Source organism: Tiliqua scincoides, chromosome 4 (genome assembly GCF_035046505.1).
Source record: "Tiliqua scincoides isolate rTilSci1 chromosome 4, rTilSci1.hap2, whole genome shotgun sequence".
Taxonomy (NCBI): Eukaryota; Metazoa; Chordata; class Lepidosauria; order Squamata; family Scincidae; genus Tiliqua; species Tiliqua scincoides.
In genome coordinates, this window is record NC_089824.1 from 178,743,611 (window position 1) to 178,764,003 (window position 20,393).

Below are 20,393 nucleotides of genomic sequence, written 5' to 3' on the forward strand. Positions count from 1 at the left end.
AGCATTGGCGGAAAGGTGCCAAATAGGAAGGTTTACTGCATTGCCCACCCCAGCACCTTTTTAACCCGAATCCAGCCCCTTTCTTAGGGGATAAGTACTCTCATGGAGAGAGTGGTAAGGCACCCCTGTTCCTTTAGCCAGTGTCATAGCTAGCGGGGGGCAGGGGCGGTCTGCCCTGGGTACCACCCTTGGGGGGGGTGTAACATCACAAATGCCCCAACATTGCGAAAGTTAGGCGTAACCCCATCATGCCAAATACCGTTGGATGCAGAATTTCCAGCGGAGTGCAGTGCAAAAAACTGGATTGAAATATTTCCTTTCCGTCAAAAAGTTATTGCCAAAAAACCGGAAACAAAAAAATGCATTGAACCCTATGGAAAATGAAACTGAGCCATATCGCGCATTTACTCATGAGTAGGCAGACTTGCCATAGTTCATTGGAAAGGGCAGGCTGAGAGGAATCCAGTGACACCAGAAAGGTTCCTATCCAATGAAAGCAGCCCCCAAAAAACACCCAAGAAGGAAGTCCCTCCCTCCAAGCAGACGAATGTATCAAGCCCTATGGAAAGCGAAAGTAAACCACAAGGTCGCGTTTACTTGCGAGTAAGCAAATGTACCTTGGCTCCTGGTCAAGTCAGGCAAAGAGGAATGCAAGGCTAGCTGCATGGCCCCCATCTAATGAAAGTGGAGCTCAACAAATGCTCCAGAAGGCAGCCGCCCCCTTCCCAAAGAATAAACCAGAGGCTTGAGTTGGTAAGGTGGGCACTGGGGGGCTGAAAATCTCACTGATTTCTCTGTGGGGATTTGTTATTGCAGGTAGAACCCCCCCCCCAGAATAAACCAAAGGCTTGAGCTGGTAAGGTGGGCACTGGGGAGAGCTGAAAATCTTTATCTGTGTGTGTGTGTGTGGGGGGGGTGTTATTGCAGGCAGGCTACAGAGAAAAGTCACTTGGTGAAACAGGGCTGGCTTCCCCTTATTTATCTGTTTTTCTTTACTTATTTATAATTTTATTTTGCTTGATGATGTCACTTCCAGCCATGACATCACGTCTGGTGGGTCCTGGACAGACTGTCATTCTAAAAAGTGGGTCCCAGTGTTAAAAGTCTGAGAACCACTGCCTTAACTCAAAACAGGCCAATGAGACATCCGGTGGGGGGTGACACCCTAGTGACCAAAATTCTGGAAATTGTGGCTTTTAGGAATAATACCATCATGTTATATACCATTTGATGCAGAATTTCATCCATTGCTTGTGGGGAAATATTCACTACATTTTTTTTTTCTGGCCATTATTATTATTCATTCCATGTCATGACTATTACTATCTCTGTCTCACCTACCTCACAGGGTTGTTGTGAGGACAAAATAAGGGGAGGAACCATATATACCACCCTGAGCTGCTTAGAGGAAGGGTGGTATAAAAAGTGAATTAATTAATTAAACAATATAATTATTAATTCATTAATTAATTAATTAAGTCATATGGGGTGACAAGAATTTATGGGCCCCGGGTGTCAAACGACCTAGCTATGCCTCTGCCTTTAGCACTATGTCTACTGCTCAGCTGTACTGCTGGGTTGAAACCTAGAGTGCCAAGCGCCTTGCTCACTGGCTGTGCTGATTGCCACTACTGCCAGACACCATTTGAAGGTGGAGAGAATGGGGAAGAGGCTAGGACTACAATCCTATACACTTACCTTGATGTAAGTCCCATTGGTCATAGTGGGACTTACTTCTGAGTAGGCACGCACAGGATTATGCTGTATAAATGTGGAAAGAGTGAATGTGCCTCAGAAGTCAAAATCCTGCAGGCATTACCCAGTTTGGCTTTTGGGCTGATAACACGGTTCTGAAAAACAGAAAATATTATCGTAGCAATTTTGTGTTTCATAATTAATCTCTGGTCCTCTCCTTTCTCACGCTGTCCAGTTCCTCATTCCCACAACAAGACAGGAAATTGGAGGGAAGTACAAACATTTGTTTAATTTGAATTGTAGATTTTTGAGAACCAGTTTTGGGCAGTGAATCACTTCTAGAGAGAGGTTGTAGAGATCCTGCCCCACTGGAAGTGCTGCACCATGCCATGCCTAACCTTGGATATACAGAGATGGGCTGTGGGGGCAACCTATTGATGAAGGTAATGTGCTCTGAACTTGCTTAGAGCACCTGGCTGTGGTTGTTCAAACTTTTTCTTCACAAAGGAACGTATCTCAAACATCTTGTTCTACCTTGGGAGGTTATAGTGATCTGTGCCTTATTAGTTTATTAAGAACACTCTGTACAAATTCAGAAGAACTCTGAGCAACCTCTTGAATGCAGGTGTAATTTTTTTCCTATTTATGGGGGAGGATAATTGCATTATTTCCTGCCATTTGATTTTTGTTACTGCTGACTTTCCTTCCTGCCCTGGGATAATTCTTCTGCTTTTCTTTTAAAAAAAAAAAGACTCATAACTAGAGGTGTTTGTTTCTGGTGAGTAAGATAGGATGACAGCCTCAGTCTTACTGAACACAATGGGCTTACTTCTGAGTAAAATAAGTAACACCATTTTTAAACACCTCTACTCGTTACTTGTGTTCTGCCTTGGTCTGCTGAAAAGTTATAAGATAGCAGCATTATTGGTAATGCTGCAACAGTAACTGTGATATTAACCTACTGGACTGGTTCAGATGATATTTTTAACCCTGAACTGGCCCCATGCGGTAAGAGTACATCTAAAAAAATATCCTGGCCCCTTGCCTGCCAACCAGGGAATTGGCACATTTTCTTTAATCTCAAGGATCATGGTTCATCTGAACCACCACCACCACTACCATCCCCCTGTGTGTGCTGAATAACTCGGTTTAGATGAACAACTACTCCCCTCCTTTTGTTTAAAGAAGATGCCCCAAATTCTCGGAGGTGTGAGGGGAGAGGCCAAGACGTTCCATGGGTATGCATGTCCTTTACTGATTTAGGGTTTAAAATATTGTTTTCACCAGCCTGCTGCGTTCTTCTAACATGTAAACATATGTTCTTCTTCCGGTTGCGTCTGGGAGGCCTTCCAAGTCCTCAGAAAGGCACTTCTGGTTTTTGTGAAACCTGGGAGTACCTTTCTAAGGTCTTTGTGAGGTGTGCTATGGCCTTCTGAGACCAGGGAGGCGGTGCATAGCCTCCCTGGGCCTCAGAAAGCCTCTGGATGCATGAGGTGGACCCCACCTGTGAATTTAATTATCTGTGGGTTTCCACAGGTTTTATCACTTCCAGACAGTGATAAAAAAATCTGGAAATGACTTCAGTGTTATCCTGGTGATTGTAAATATAAGTGGGTTACTAATTCATATCCTTGATTACTTGTTTACTAGTCCATATGATTATATGCCTAAGAGAGGTGGGAGTTGTTTAGACATAAAAAGTATATGTACTGTGGGTCAGTTTAAATTGGATGAGAGAGACAAATTTAAACAAAAAGCTCAGAGCATGTATGATTATGTCAGGCTTTCAGATTCCTTCTTAACCACTAAACCACACTAACCAGGCTAACTTTAAGTGATTTCATTGTGTAGCTTTTATGCATATTGACCTGTGACATATTTAATTAATGACCTGCAGCACTGAGAGATTAACAGTGGCTAGTCCGCCTGACACAGCGTTTTGAAAATAGGTTCCCTGAAGTCTTTTTCTCTGACTTTTCCTTTGAGTCCCAGTACTTATTAATCACCTATGATGGCATTGTCAAAACCATCCCTGTACAGAACCTAGTTGCAATGTCACTATTTCCAGTGCATCTTCCTCAGTTTATATAAAAGTGTTTTCTCACTTTGGATTTGGACATAAAGGGGTCACACTGGGTCTGGTCCAGCATCTCTTCTCAAACAAAGGATTCTTAGGCTACTTGTTTCGGTACATCACTGGCCAATGTACCTCTTTCTGTCTTTCCCTTCAGAAGGTGACTGACACGTGGAATGACGCATACTAGTCACCTGTAATTTCAGGACTGTGTCTTGGGCTGCCCCATCTTACTCGGTAACATTTTGATTATGGAGAAGAATAACGAAAAGAGAGAGGGCTATGAATGAGGTTGCAGGATTCCACAGAGCCATCTTGCAGATGTATTGTGTAGCCTGCACAATGTGCAGGACATGTTTTGCTTTATGGAACTGCCACTTGAATAAAACATTCAGAAAAAGTATATGTGCGTGTGTGTGTGTCTTAAATAAAAGACATTTAATAAGAGGACTTTCTGAAACGGATGTTTTCAGATGGAAGAAGTCTCAGTTATCATTTGGAAGGGGGTATAAGACATCTCTTTGACTGGATGTATAGTTCCTTGCAGGGAACCAAGTAAATTTTCTTTGAGGCCAAATTGATGTGGTAAGGCAACGGCATATATTTATCCATGTGTCTGCCACATTCACAAAATAAAATGGGGGGGGGGAGCAAAACCATCTCCATCCTAGCTCATTGGTGGCTAACCTATGGCACGCATGCCAGACAGGGCACTCAGAGCCATCTCTGTGGGCACACCCCAGCTGCCAGGCATGAGCCTCTAGGCTCGCAGCCCCGGGGCGCAGCCACAAAGCCAGCCTCCTCCTGCTTCGGCTGGGGCAGAGGAGGGAGGGGCAAGGCCAAGGGGAGGAAAGGAGCGGACAGCAGGGGGAAGAGGGAGATCAGGCAGGGGGAGCTGATGCCAAAGACCCAGGCATGTTCCCAAGGTGCCCCATCTAGCCAGGCCACCAGGGGAGGAGGAAGGCTGAGAGGCTCTGTGAAGGGGCATTTCTCACATCACCCGCCCCTCTGCCCAGCAGCCCAATGGGAGCGCTTCCTCCCTCCCCTGTCTGGGGTATCGTTCGGGTACAGCAAAGCTGCTGCTGTGGGCTTTGGTGTGCCAGCCCTGCACATGGTGATGGTCCTAAAGTAATTCCCATTAGAGTCAATGGGGCTTGCTCCCAGGAAAGCGTGGCTGGGATTACAGCCTCAGAGCCCAAGCCTATGCATGTCTACTCAGAAGGAAGTCCTCTTAGAGTCAATGGGGCTTGCTCCCAGGAAAGCGTGGCTGTGATTGCAGCCTTAGAGCCCAAGCCTATGCATGTCTACTCAGAAGGAAGTCCTGTTAGAGTCAATGGGGCTTGCTCTCAGGAAAGCGTGTCTAGGATTGCAGCCTGAGAGCCCAATCCTATGCATGTTTACTCAGAAGTAAGTCCATTGTAGTCAGTGGGGCTTACTCACAGCAAAGTGAGGGTAGGATTGCAGCCCTAGTCAAAAGGGGGGAGGTTGCTCCTAGTTTAAGAGCACAATCCTATGCAAGTCTACTCAGGAGTCAGTCCCATTATAGTCAATGGGGCTTGCTTCCAGGAAAGCATGGCTAGGATTGCAGCTTTGGAGCCCGCTCCTGTGCATGTCTACTCAGAAGTAAGCCCCATTACAGTGGATGAGGCTTACTCCCAGGAAAGTGTGGCTGGCATTGCAGCCTTGGAGCCTGCTCCTGTGCATGTCTACTCAGAAGTAAGCCCCATTACAGTGGATGAGGCTTACTCCCAGGAAAGTGTGGCTGGCATTGCAGCCTTGGAGCCTGCTCCTGTGCATGTCTACTCAGAAGTAAGCCCCATTACAGTGGATGAGGCTTACTCCCAGGAAAGTGTGGCTGGCATTGCAGCCTTGGAGCCTGCTCCTGTGCATGTCTACTCAGAAGTAAGCCCCATTACAGTGGATGAGGCTTACTCCCAGGAAAGTGTGGCTGGCATTGCAGCCTTGGAGCCTGCTCCTGTGCATGTCTACTCAGAAGTAAGCCCCATTACAGTGGATGAGGCTTACTCCCAAGAAAGGGTGGCTGGCATTGCAGCCTTGGAGCCCGCTTCTGTGCGTGTCTACTCAGAAGTAAGCCCCATTAGAGTAGATGAGGCTTATTCCTAGGAAAGAGTGGCTGGGATTGCAGCCTTAGAGCCCACTTCTGTGGGTGGGGCTTTTAAAATTTTTTTTTCTTGTTTGAGAAAATGAGCAGTGGCAAGGTCTTGCAGCCACCCCTTCCCTGCCAATATTTCTTTATCCAGCATGAAATTAGTCTGTGGAACTCTTTGCCACAGGAAGCAGTGATGACAACTTGCCTAGATGCCTTTAAGAAGGGATTGGACAAATTTCTAGAGGAAAAGTTCATTACTGGTTACAAGTAATAGTAGGTAAAAGATGTTAATGTATGAGTTGTTTTTTCTAAACTAAAACCTCAGTATTCAGGTTAAATTGCCGTGTTGGCACTTTGCGATCAATAAGTAGGTTTTGGGTTGCAGTTTGGGCACTCGGTCTCTAAAAGGTTCGCCATCACTGCCCTAGCTTAACTCACTGTATTTTCCTATTTTAAGTAATTTTCTCTCAGCTTGGTTTACTTTCCTATATTGAAACCAGGCTAGAAGAAGGCCTCTTAAAAACACTCTGAGGTAAGGTAAATGAGGGTGCAGAGTTTGCTCCATTGCCCCATGTAATTTAAAGAAAGGTACCACTTAACCATTTCACATTTGAATGGTAAAAGACAGACAAGTGGACTTATCATCTAGTCCTCAATTTCCGTCCTATTTTGAAATTTAAGCCTGATGGTTTCTGTGGCAAATAATATTTGGTTGGTTCAGGGGTTATTGCAAAGCATTATATTTCCTGACAGCTTGATAAGTGTCAACAGGTTAGAAACAGTGTCAATAGATTATTCTGTCCAGTTCTGGGCAGGAGGTCTGGTGTAGAGGGCAGAGCCTCTGTTTGCCTGAAGATAACAGCTGAAGGTCGCCAGTTCAAGGTCACCGGCACCATGAACAGGGAGACCTTGAAGCAGCTGACAAGCTGAGCCGAGTTTTTCCATCTGCTCTTTGGCCGCCCTTCAAGTGAGATATGAAGGATTGTCAGCTTGCGTGGGAGGAAACTGGAGGCCAGAATGTGATACCAGATCATAAAAGGATCCATCTGAAATGCTGTAGTTCTTGAAAGACATAACCTTCTTCAATTGTAAAAATCCCTATAGGGATTTAGTATAGCCTGTCTGTGTAAACCGCCTTGAAATAAAGTCTGAGGAGAAATCTGACGACCATGAAAGGCGGTATATAAATACCTGTATTATTATTATTATTTCTAATAAACAGGATCCGTTTTTTCCACCTTTAATCAATACACAGAATCTAGATTCCATTCAGAATGCTGAAATGATGCATAGTTAAAAAAAAACAACAAAAAAAAAACCTCCTCTAGACTTGGGAGACTGTAATATCCAAACTGAGGCTACCGTAGTATTGGGAAGAAAAAACTGTGCAATAGATAGGATGAAGACCCATTTTCCCTTTTGAGAAAACCTTGTCCCTTAATAAAAGCCCCACTCTATTTTCAAATACTCAGAAAGCCAAGCAGTAAGTTTTGGTATGCAAGCTATTTATAGTGAGGGAACTATTCTAGCAGCAGGACCTTCAAATTCAAAGGTCAAACAGTACTTTTAGAGTGGGTGGGTGGCCTGGGATCTCCCAGGCTCACAGGGTGTCTGTGGGAGGCTAGGCAGTAACTTCCTCTAATCTCTTATGACTTTATTATTTCCTTTGCTTATTTATTTATTTTTAGAGATGGTGTTTCCTGTTTCCGTAATAGATTTAGAACTGCTTTGAGGGAACACCATGTTTATCACTTTGACGGGAGCGGCATGAGAACTCATTCAACATTTTTTTTTTTTTAAAGCTTAGGAGGTTTTAAATACAACATATGTGGTTCAAAGACTAGATGGAAAGAGAGCTCAAAATAATCAAGTATCTCAAGTTATCAGCAGTCTCCATCTTAAAGCAGGGTCTTTCTTGAGCACATTGAGCATAAATTCCTTCCTCCATAGATGCCTTTGCTTGATCACAACTTCATATTCTTTGTTCTGCTCAGCTAAAACCAACTCCCCCCAACAGATGTGAAGTAGTGATGGCCAACAGCTGTGTAATGATGGTCAACTTTAACTCATGAGGGGAGGGGGAAACACCCACTGTAGTGGGGTTATGTTTCCCCAACGAAAACACAGTGGGTCTGTCTGAACAATATTCTCCCTGCCCAACCAGACCAATATGATGAAATTTATGCATGTTCTTGATCCCTCCTCTTGCCTCTGGGTGAGTTTTCTCAAGCGCATAGGGAGGGAGACAGTCTGAACCACCTCTTTACCTTTATATGCCTCTTTACACAGGCATATAAAAAGGTGGTTCAAATTAATGTCCACTGTAGGTAAGAAGCCCCATTGTACTGGGTAGCAGATGGAGTTCAAATACGTAAAGACAGGCTGGTGGACATAGCTGCTCCAAACTGGCCTGTTGTAGATGAAGAGGTGAGAAGACTTAAAAAACAGAGTGCAGTGCAACTGCCATAGTGCTGTTTTTTTCAGATTCAAGATGTGTAACACCAAATTATGGTATTGCTGGACAAGTACATGTTGCTGCTCAGCCTCTCACCTAAGGGCAATTACCACTCACACTAAACAGGAAATGAATAATATGACTACCATGGTTGCCCTTTATCTAAAACATTATTTAATTCTCTCCTGTGTTAATCCTTCAGTGTAATCCCTCAGTGTAATCCTATTGGCTCTCTGTTTTTCCCTTTTTTTCTAGGTTAAACAGGACTAGCCCATTAAACAATTTCTCATTAGAGGGACTCTCTTCCTGCTGCAGTTCTGGTTTTTTGTTTTGCATGCATTCCAGTGGATGATAATAATAATAATAACTAGGTATTTATATATTGCATTTCTGGTCATTGGATTACTCCTCTGACTTTATTCAAGGTGGTTTACATAGGCAGGCATTTCTAAATCCCTCAAGGGGATTTTTACAAACATAGAGGTTCTCTCTTTCAAGAACCAACAACATTTCAGAATGGATCTTCCTGGTTTGGTCTCACTTCTGGCCTCCAGTTCTCCCATGCAGGCTGACAAGCAGCTCCATCTCTCACATGGAGGACAGCCAAGAGCAGGTGCAATCACTCAGCTGGGTTTGTCAGCTGCTTCAAGGTCTTGCCGTTCTCAGCTGTTCAGGGAGCTGCCGGTGTCCTCGAACTGGTGACCTTCTGATGTTATCTTCGGGCTAATGGAGGCTCTACCCTCTAGACCAGCCCTCCTGCCCATAAAGGATTACCTTTGCTGTAAGAAACAAAGCAGCTGTGATATGAGGAATGGGAGTTCATTTCCAATGTGGCATGTCACCACACTATGCAAGCTCATAGAGCATTCACAGTAGTTACACTATGGATTGGCTGTGACATTTGAGCCAGACCAGTACACAGTATTGGATAGAGAACTAGCCTTCCTTAGAAATTCAGTGTTAAAAACCAAGTTATTGAACTGTTTGGCTGTGAAGAGATGCTCAGAAATCAAGAAAAGGTGACTTAAATGGGAGAGATGTAGGCAGATACAATGGACAACAGACTGTCTATACCTTTAACCATTGTATAGAAGTGGAAATCTTGGCAGGTGCAGCTTTTTAAACCCTTCCAGGTTGAGCTGCACCTGCCAAAATTCCTTCATATATACAATGCTTAAAGATACAGGCACTTTGTCCTCCATTGTGTCTGATCACCCTGGATGTTAGGGGTAAAGCTTTAGTTCCTAGCATAATTTCCTGCACCTCCCCTGAATAACTAACAAAATAGGAATAAATTAGGCAAAATTCTTTGTGAAAAATAAGTTAGAACAGTGCTTCTCACACAGTTAGCACAGGGACCCAATTTTTAGAATGAGAATCTTTTGGGACCCACCGGAAGTGATGTCATGACCGGAAGAGACATCATCAAGCAGGAACATTTTTAACAATCCTAGGCTGCAATCCCACCCACACTTACCCAGGAGTAAGTCCCATTTACTATCATTGTAAAAAGAATATACATAGTAGCTTGTTCAAAGTACAAGTCTATAACATTTCCTCAAATGCAGGCACATACAATAGTGTGCCTCATCAAGTCTAATATATTAAAAATAAAATATTGAGTGGGGACCCACCTGAAATTGGCTTGCGACCCACCTAGTGGGTCCCGACCCACAGTTTGAGAAACACTGAGTTAGAATATAAGATTCTGCTAAACTTGGGTGATTTATATAGTTGCAGAATCCAGCTGTTCTTGGCACATAATTTATATTGTTAGAGAGCAGAATTTACAATTTGTTCTTTAGCATAGCGTACACACAATCCTGAATATTCATTCTTATTTATTTAATTGATTTCTGTGCTGCCCTCCCCCTGATAACAGGACACGCAGAGCAGCTTACAACATTCAAAGGTTAAAAACAGTAAAATGGTAAATAAAAAGAAAACAGGAGCTTCTATTTAAAACCTCCCTCACAGTACAAAAAAGCATAAAATTCAGCAGCAGCAATAATAAAAGCATCTAACAGTATCCAAACCAAAGCTAATGTGGCAGTGGCAGCCAAAAAAGGCTGCACATGAATGCACAATGGATGAATTGTCATTAATGTACTCATTCATCGACTGAATGAACTCTTGATCCTGAGGTGTTGCTACTTTTCCTTTTTCTGCCGATCATACGTCTCTGCTTCACTGGTGTTCCAAAGTCCCAGAGACATTATCCATGTGGGCCCTCCCCCAGCTCTCATGGTGTGCACGAGTTCTGACAGCCTTTGGAATGCATCATGCTGTAGCCAGCACCTTCCTTTCTCCCTCTTGACCCTATGCAGAGTGTGTGCACAGTGGCTGACTCTATCGCATATTCCGCTGGCCACGTGCTGCATTCTTTCCACAAGTTGTCATACACTTGTTGGTCTGGCGTTGCCAGTTGCAGTTTGGGCTCCAGGGAAGCCTCTTTATCTGCCTTCTGTGCAAGGATTGCTTAGCCACAACCTTTTGGGGCTTTAACTGTAACAGCAAAAGGCAACAGTGTCCTCTGGCCAACAAGAAAATGCTGTTGCCCTATTTTCATTTCCTCCTCCTTCCGACAAGGTGAACGTATCAATGTGAATGTTTGTTTTACGACTGCATCTGAGGCTTCTTCGTACACAGAGTGCGTCAAACTTGCCATTTTGTAGAAGGGGAAAAAATGATTAAGAACCACTGTGCCTGCTCTCAGCCAGGGCAGTTAAAACAAAGAAAAATGGAGAGTGATTTTTTTTTTTTTTGGAGGCACTAGCACCAGTGTGCTGAGACAGGAACCCAGAAAGGCTGTTCAGGGCTTGTTCCTGTTCCTACAGGGGATCTTTGAGTGATCTATAGGCACATTTGTGGCACAGCTCAGCCTGGCAGAGGAAGGGTGAGTGATGGACATAGGGGTTCTCAATTGCTTGGACAGCAGCTGCCCAGACCAGCTCCTTAACCTAAGTTCTGCAGCTTTGTTCTCCTTTAAGCTGGAAGATGCAGAAGGACAGAGATATGCTAGACCCAGCTGCAAAGGCAGAGTTGGTGTCTCCAGGAGAAAAATGAAGTTTTACTTCTGTTGAGGAGGGGAGTTGGAGGAGCCTGGTGGGAAATCACTGTTTTGAAGAGGAAATTATGGGGGGAGGGGAATCTGGGAGGTAAAAGAATGGTAGGTTTTGATTTTGGAGGCTCAGACCTCATGTCTACCTGATAGTTTATGGCCTTGGACAAGCTGCTTATGTCTCAGCAACATTCATTCACTTTCTGTAAACATGAATGATTCAGCTGCAAATGTGTGAGCAGTCATTTGGTACTTGGGGAATGCACCTCATTTTGCCTGATACTTGGTTTTTAGTCTTACTTCCAAGTAGTCTGTGGTTTCCAGCAGTGGCCAGCCAAAAGGTCCTGGGAATGTTGACAAGCAGGTGATGAGGGTGAAAGTAATTCCCCTCTTGTTCTCTATACTTAATCTTCAGAAGTAGGCTACCATTGAACATGGAGGTCTCATTCCACTATTAAGACTGATGAGGAGTGGCTTCCCTGTGTAGAGCAAATAGGATGAACTTTAAGGAAACTGTGTTAAGGGAAGGTGTGGTAGGAGTCACTTGGCAGAGTGGGTAGGACTTGTAGCAGCCCCATGATTTTGGAGTCCCCAGACTTTTCTGTGCCAGCATATAAATCCCAAAGGAATTTAGCTGGGCAAGGCATTGGACAAGGAGTCACACCTATACAGTTCAAACATGTATTAAGTCAGTGGGAGCTTTCCATCCAGAGCAAATCATAGCTGCAAAGGTGGGATTGGTGGAATCTGGATCAGGACAGGGGTAAGGCAAATTTCCCTTCCCAGCTGTAGTCCCAATCCAGATTGAGGTCATCATTTTTAAAGAAAAATCATGAATGTTGGCACCAAGCAAAAGCTTCACATAGTGTATCATTTGACCCTCATCTCCTGAAACCTGACTTATAACAACAGCTTTCAGTTTTCTAAATTGGTGACCCCAGTAGCTCAGCTTTGGCCATATTTTTTTCCCTGTCTTCTGAAGCAAAACTCAGTCCCTGAGATATTTGCCACCATCTCAGAGAAGGGAAAAGGATCATCTCATCCTTCATTGGTCAAGGCATGGGTCATCTGCAGGATCACTGGGCATACAATCCCACCTTGTTAACTGACAGCCAAACTACACACTGATAGAAAAGAGAGTCAAATTGGATCAGGGCTGGACATAGCAGGAGTGGGGAGTGTAACTCACTTCACGCATACTTTGAAGAGACCATGAGAGTGATGAGCCAGGCGATACTGTTGAGGACTGAATTTGGCTCAAGGACCAGCAGTTGCTGATTCCTTGTTTACATGATGACTACAGTTATGCAAGCACACCCACAGCCAGTTCTTTTAGGTGTCTACTCCCATTTCACATCTCATAATTTGTCATGTCTGGTCAAATTGAATTAAAGCTACACAACACTGAAGAGGCATAACTGGAGCTACCAACATCTTTTTCTTTACCAAAGAGTGACTGTGAAGGGGTAGGGACTGGATCTGGATCACAGTTGGAGGGCAGTTTAACCACCCCCTCACTCCTCTCACAGGTACTAATGAGATGTAGTAAGTATAAGTTGGGCTTGAGTCAAGAAAAACCAGGATCAAATCCCCTTTAGCTATGAATCTTGCTTATGATATTAAACCAGTCACTATAGGTAGTGATAGTAGGTCTGTTATGAGGATAAAAATGGGACAGACTCTGAGCTCCTTGTAGGAAAGACAGGATCCAAATGTGATAAATCAATCCATTAACTAATCTAACATTACCAGACAAGCTGAGATCTCCAGTTCAAATTCCATTAGTACCATGGACTCATTAGGTGGCTTCAGGCAAACTTGCTGCCTCTCAACCTTGCCTATCTGCCCATCTGCAACGTGGGAAGAAGAATATGCTTACTTTAAAGGGTTGTTGTAAGATTTGTACCAAGTAATACATGTGATGCATTTCAATATTCAAAAATCCTATTCAAATGCATCTGAGGAGGAGGAAGAGGAGAACCTGTCCCCTTATACATGCCAGAAGCCTAATAGGCCCATTTTGATTCTTATTGAGAAATAGCTTCTTTCAGCTGGACCTTATTTTCCCTGGAGTGGTTAAACTCTAAACCTACCACCCTGCTTTACCATGTGAAAAGGTTCGTTTAAAAAAAGAAAAAGAAGACTGTGCATTTCTTCATTTGAGCCTCTACCAGTAGTTAGAAGTGGTATAGCCCAGATATACCAGATATAAGTGGTACAGCCCAGTTCTACTAGCTCGGGAAGAATTATGCCTTTGCTACCGGTTGGGCTAAACACTGAAAGGCCCTTTGGAAACTTAATGTCTGAAGCTGAGGAAATCTTGGTGTGAACAGAAAATCTCTCTTGACAGCACACAAGCCTGTGATGATGCAGCTCCTTGAGAATGGCTCAGGCCAAGGAAATAATCAGTGGACTTACTTGACTGTACAGCATTGTTCATGTGTTCGGGGCTGCAGTCTCACAGCATCTGTTTATCTTTAACTGAAGAGCCAAGTTGGCTGGCAGCTACTGATTCTTTACCTTCATCCATTCACGGGGGCATGACACATGCTACTATAATCTTGAGCATCAGCCAGCTAATACTTTCACTCTTAGACTGCTGTTTGTGTCACTGTCTGCTTGAAGAGTAGGATGTATCAGCTTGTGTATCAATGGAGCGTGTACATTGTGATTCCATTCAGTTTTCAAAAAGGGCAACTGTATTCACCTTTTTTCAGCTTTGGGGGAACCAGAGGCAAAGTGATGGTAAAGGACTATTATTTAGGCTCCCAATGGTGGCAGCAGGGAATTCTTTACATTTTATTTTGTTTCACTGTCTGGAATTGGTGTATGAACATATTAATTTGGCTAGCCTAATATTGTCTCGTCTGACTGTTGGCAACTCCCCAGCTCTTCCAGTTGAACCTGGAACCTTTAATGTGTGTGTCATGTGTGATCTGTTGCTGAACTATGGCCCTTCTCCCAATTCAGCATTCTGTTGTATGCTGAAGTGGAGGCTGTGATTGCCCCTGAACAAATTTTGACAGTGTCACATGTCGGGCCTTGCTATTTGTCAAGGTTTTGAATTAGACATGTTCATATGAAGGGGACATTTTCTTTGTAAGGGGGGCTTTTTCCTGCCACAGTGACACTTTGTATGAAATGGTCTTTCTATGATTTGCTGTTAGAAAACTAAATGGGGAACACTGAGAGACGAGATTCAGCAGCAAAGAGATTTGCAATCACTATAGTCTCCATGTGATGAGCAACAGCAGCTTGGGATTTAGACGCTTGCATACTTTGAATTTACAAGCCTGCAGGTGTATGATTAAGGCTTCCTTGTTGATGCTTGCAAATGGAGTAATCATCCACTGTTAGCCCAGCAAACACTCTCCTTTAGGTCCCTGTACAGCTGATAAATGTTCCCCTGGCACATGGAAGGAAATGGTCTTTTTAAAGTGATGGGCTCCTCCTGCTGGGGAAGCTGAATATGGCTTCTGTTGTCATGAAATCCATTTTTCACATAAATTTGAGATGGGAACTATTTGTGTGTTGATTGGGTGGTGGGATTATTGCAACCTGTTTATTCAAGAATGTGTTTACTTGATGACACCTTTATCCTACCTTTGCTCCAAGGAGCTCAGTGCAGTGTATATTATCCACCATCCTCACCCCAACCCATTTCATCCTCACAACTCTGTGAGGTAGATTAGGCTTCATGATGGTGACTGGTATGAGGTCACTCAGTGGACTCCATGGCTGAGGGGGAATTGGAACCCAGATCACACTGGACCTAATCTGACTACTACATTGGGTGGGCACTGTATTGGCTGTCAGTGTGGCTGTCTACACTGTTTTATGACCTGAAAGGCTCAGCAGTTGAAATCTTGGTGCTTGGTTTTCTAATTCATTCATGAAATGTCTTTTCATAAAGTTCCACCCTAATCTCCCATTTGGGAGTAATCTTTAATGATACAAGACTACATCTCACAAAGAGAGAGCCACAGAGATGATGGGTAATATGATGATGAATTTTAAAAACATACAAACAGAGTGCACATGTTTTGTTTATTTCAGTTTCTGCCTCATCCAGTGCATAACAGACCACTGGGTGCAGTGGCACCAAAATGACTACTGCTGCATCCAACAGCAGCATTGCTGGGGATGTTGGAGGCCTCCTTGGGGGAAGGAGCCTGCAATGGGTCTTCTCCAGTCTGCCCTGGCTATTTTGCTGGCACAGACAGGAGGAGCTTTTCAGCCTGACAAGGAAGATAGGATCTGGTGGAGTAAGGCTCTACTGGTCCCACCCCCCTCCTGCCCCAGTTCCTCACCCACTCCCCCCTCCCCCCTCCCAGAAATCCTGCACCCCCACCTGGTAGTGTGCCTCACCACTGACGCTCCCCCGGCATTGGCCTCCCAGTGCTGGATCCAGCGCTAGTGCTCCTTGCTCTCTTGGTGCTGTAAATGTGTTTTATGGCATGTTTACGGCACTCAACGCCAGCAATGGAGCTCATCATTGGTGCTGGGAGAGGATAGGATTGGGCCTTAAATGTCCAAATTTACATTCTATGAGCGAGATTAAAATTACATCACACTTGTTTTGTGTCACCAAGTTCTTTGAAGGCTACTGATTAACACACATAGGTTTCTGTGTTGCATCTTTTCTGATGGATGCAACAGACTGCTGCTTGGGAAGGTGCCCCTATATTTTGCAAATGAAGAAAGGGGAAGGAACTATTTCTGTGACCCTTCTGTTTTGGAACAGGGTTGAAAGACTTTTGCACCAGCTATTAGGGCTTACTAGCTGGCTGCTACTGTAAAGACCTCCACTCCAAAAAATTCCGTAGCATCACACTGATATGTTTCTCTAAATATGTCTCTAATCAGTACTATGAATAGCTTGCTGAACTTAGTTGGGAATATTTATTTCCGAGATTGCATTCAAGATGGAATTTGCATACCTGACACAGCTAGTTAACTACTGACAGTGTGCATCTGGCCAGCTCTGGCACCTGACCAAGTGCTATTTGTGGTGCAAGTTGCACATGGCTGCCACTAGATGGCAGGATATACATTCATACAGTATTTGCTCCTTTTACTTCTATAAAGGTACTTGATATGATGCAAATGTTACTTTAGCCATTCTCGGTCAGTTATGTGTGGGTAAGTACATATCAAATATTTGTTTACCTGTGATGTTCACAGGGATTGCCTGATCATCTTATGTAGAAAAAGGTAGAGAAGATATGCAGAAACCCATTCTAAAGCACCTGGGATAATAAAAGGGAAATCCTGTTAAAGTTTACTCAGAAGGAAATCCCATTAGGTTCAACTGCAACTTAAAGGCAATAAAACATTGATGGTCAATTACTGAATAAGTCTCTGGTTGTCTCCTGAGGATGAGCATGAGTGGAATAGTAGCTACAGGGCCTGTTCAGATAACCCTTTCCTTGTCTGACCAGCCCCACATGCTAAGGTGTCCTTGCTGATCGCATTTGCATGTCCTCCACCTTTTCCCTGATAAGAATTCTCAGTTGTATAGGGAGGTGGTTTGGTAAACCAAAGAAGTCAGTAAAAAAAATAAAATCAGAATGGTGTGTGTGTGTGTGTGTGTGTGTGTGTGTGTGAGAGAGAGAGAGAGAGAGAGAGAGAGAGATTGGAAGCTATGTTAATGTGAAGCAGACTCTAAGCCAGGGGTCTCCAAACCCAGGCCCAGGGGCCAGATGCAGCCAGCGGCAAGCCTCTATCTGACCTGTGGCCAACCTCTTGTCCCCTGAAAGCCTCTGGGCCACTCAACTGAACATGACCAGAACTGTGCTCTGATTGTGTCTGGAGGATGTTCTGAGGAACAGAGAGGTAGAATGAATGAACCCATTCATTCATTTATTCACTCATCTAAGTTCCATCTCTAATTTATTTATTTAAATTTAATATTTAAATTTTTTTTCCAGCCCTCAAAACCATGCCAGATATTTGATGCGGCCCTCTGGCCAAAAAGTTTGGAGACCTCTGCTCTAAGCTGTAGCTGACTGTGGTAATGGTTACTGTTGAGATACATGGTAATGGTTAGTTAGAGATGAAGTCAACAAGTGACATCATTTGTTTTGACTGGTGCAAGATGTTGTTATTATTATATCAGATATATAAAATCTGATTATTGTTACAGCTGCATCACTTGCCAGTTTGTTTCTAGGCATAATACAAGGTTTTGGTTATTACTTTCAAAGTCAGGATTCTCCATATAAATGGGGAGATGTTGTTGCCAAATGTTGGTTGGCAGAGATGTGTGAGAGGGCCTTCTCAGCAGTGGCCCCCACTTGGTGAAATTCCCTGCCATCCAACGTGTGTCTGTCCCTCTTTTTGCCACTGAGACTGGAATTCTGGCTTTTATCAACAGGTTTCTCTTCATTTTCATTAGTTCCTCTGATATTGGTATGATGCTCTGCTGGGTTTGTATTGGCTGCTATTTGGATTTTGCTATTCTATTGTATTTTTTCTTTTATTGATTTCTGTAAGCTACCTTGTGTCCCCTAAATGTGGTCTCTTGAGTCCTTTAAAGGGAAAAGGTCATATCAACCTTTTTCATTAATAATAATAATGAATAATCAAGCAAATAAACAAGCATTTCCATCAGTACAGAGGAAAACAACATCCCCTTATATGTTCTTTTCCCTTCTCTATTTTAGATGCTGCAAGACTGTCCGAAAGCTCGAAGGGAAGTAGAGCTCCACTGGAGGGCATCTCAGTGTCCCCATATTGTGAAAATTATAGATGTCTATGAAAATCTTTACCAGGGTCGAAAATGTCTCCTGATAGTTATGGAATGGTGAGTATTATTGATCACTGTGAGGATCTTCTCTTCGCCATGCTTGGCCTCTACTCCTAGCCAAGAACAACGCTCAAAGCTTTGTTGCCAGCTTGCATGAGAAATCCTGTTTCCACCACCCAATTTCTGAACTTTGGATTTGTGTGAGATCAGATTTTCTTAACGAGTTTTTGACTGAAAACCAGAAGCTGTGTATTTTGGCCCTTGGGCTTCCAGACCCAACTGGTGCTCCAGTCAGGTTCAGTGGGCTTGACCCCCCCCCCCCCAATTCACAGATTCTGGCATGCATGAGGATTCTGGGAACAGAACCCCTATGGATAATGAATGCCGCCCTGTATTACTTTTCAACGGAAGTAGTTCACAAGGCAGTTTACATAGTAAAATAAACCTTTGTTGTGGACTTCTCTGGGAGAGACTTTTTCTTGTCTTGGTGAGGCCCATTACGTAGACAATTGAAATCTCTGTCTGCATTCTCAGTCTTACTGTGCTGTCTGCATGTGTATGTTTACTTCTTTCCCCACTATTGAGACAATTGGAACTCCCAAAGAATTGACAGAACAGAGGTCCAGAGGAACTCTGGCCTGAGGCACAGAGACAGAATCTGTTTATAGCTTTGTGATTTGCTTTTGCTTCCAGTCTGTAACTGATTTTTTTCCCTGACTTTCTAGCTTGGATGGCGGGGAACTCTTTAGTCGAATTCAAGACCGAGGAGATCAGGCTTTCACAGAACGAGGTATGAAGAGAGACATTAAATTTCATAAAGCTAATAAGGTTTCAGAAAATTTCACACTTATGATGTGGTATGTTGCCTTTCAATATGATGGACCTGTGTGAAGGTCCAATGAACCTTATACCAGGTACTTTGGGCAAAGATGTTGAGCTTTTAAAAGTAAACACTCCATTCATTGTCCTCCAAGCTGTGATCTGGAAGACTGCATGCTCCCTTTCTTTCACGTAGTTTTCCCTCTCGACTTCCTGTTTAGGGCTAATCATGCAACCTGTGGTTAGCTTTTGCCCTCCAAACCAGAAACTGCAATTGTAATGCAAAGTGGGTATTTGACTCTAGTTAAGTGCTAACTACAGTTTGCTTCTCTGCAAACATTGTGACAGACGCTGATTAACACTAGACAGGAAATTGTCTAGACAGGCAAATTGGACAGGGAAACCATGTCTAAAGGGAAGGAGGGGAGAGAACACATGAGCTCATATCTGATTTTTGTCTGACTTAGGGTGCAATCCTAACCCCTTATGTCAGTGCTTTCCAGCACTGACATAAGGGCACTGCAGCTCTGAGGTAAGGGAACCAACATTCCTTTACTTTGAGGAGGCCTCTGTGAGTAACACCCAACTGCAGGATGCAGCACACATCCCATTGGCACCGCTATGCCAGTGTTGGAAAGTACTGATTTAAGGGGTTAGGATTGCGCCTTTAATTTGTTAGAATATAGAGCCGCAGCTTATAGTGGCATCCCTGTGTCAGACCCTTTCCTCTTTCTCCACAATATCTACTAGAGCTTGCCCTGTGTCCTGATATAATCATACTGTGCATTCCTGTACCCCTACCAGGGGCATCCAGTGAGGTGGAACAGCAGAATGACAGCAGGCCATAAGGCGTTTAGATGGAAGGGAGGAACAGGTATTTTTCATGGCAGTCCCATGTTCATTGTGCAATTTCCATCTACTTTGGAGCTTGACCAGCAACTTTGTTCTTTTGATCTCTGCAACTCTGGGTGTGACGTAGGTGTTGCCTGTTTAGCTACTGAGTAAAATGATCTCTCTTTACCTTTACCTTCTTCAGAGGCTTCTGACATAATGAAGAGCATCGGAGAAGCTATTCAGTATTTACATTCAATCAACATTGCACACCGGGATGTCAAGGTACTCTTTATCTGTAGGCCTAGTCAACACCAAGGACTTTCTCGTCTCTAAGGATTTTGCTAAAAGAAAAAATGCAAAGTGTGTGTGTCGTGCTTTGGTGGGGGTAAAATTGGGTTACTACTTTGCATCCATTCACTACAGTCTGTGTGATGCGGACAGTTCACACAGTACCAGCCCTGTGTTGGAAGCAAATCTGGTTTAGTCCTATCTCCTGCATGAAATGCCATGGAATTAAATTGTTGTCGAGATCTCAACAGCTTATGAATTCAGCAGTGACTGGTGTCCAAAACTGTTTACTTGTAAATTCAGTAGCAG

At 43.7% G+C, this 20,393-nt stretch overlaps 1 protein-coding gene across 1 annotated transcript in view; it reads left to right on the forward strand.

Moving 5' to 3' along the window:
- The window catches only part of MAPKAPK2 (MAPK activated protein kinase 2), a 105,891-nt gene that overhangs the window by 68,991 nt on the left and 16,507 nt on the right, over positions 1-20,393 (forward strand). The window contains exons 2-4 of the mRNA XM_066626110.1: positions 18,061-18,200; positions 18,869-18,933; positions 19,999-20,078. Coding sequence (XP_066482207.1) covers positions 18,061-18,200; positions 18,869-18,933; positions 19,999-20,078 — 285 coding nt within the window. The remainder of the gene's footprint in view (positions 1-18,060; positions 18,201-18,868; positions 18,934-19,998; positions 20,079-20,393) is intronic.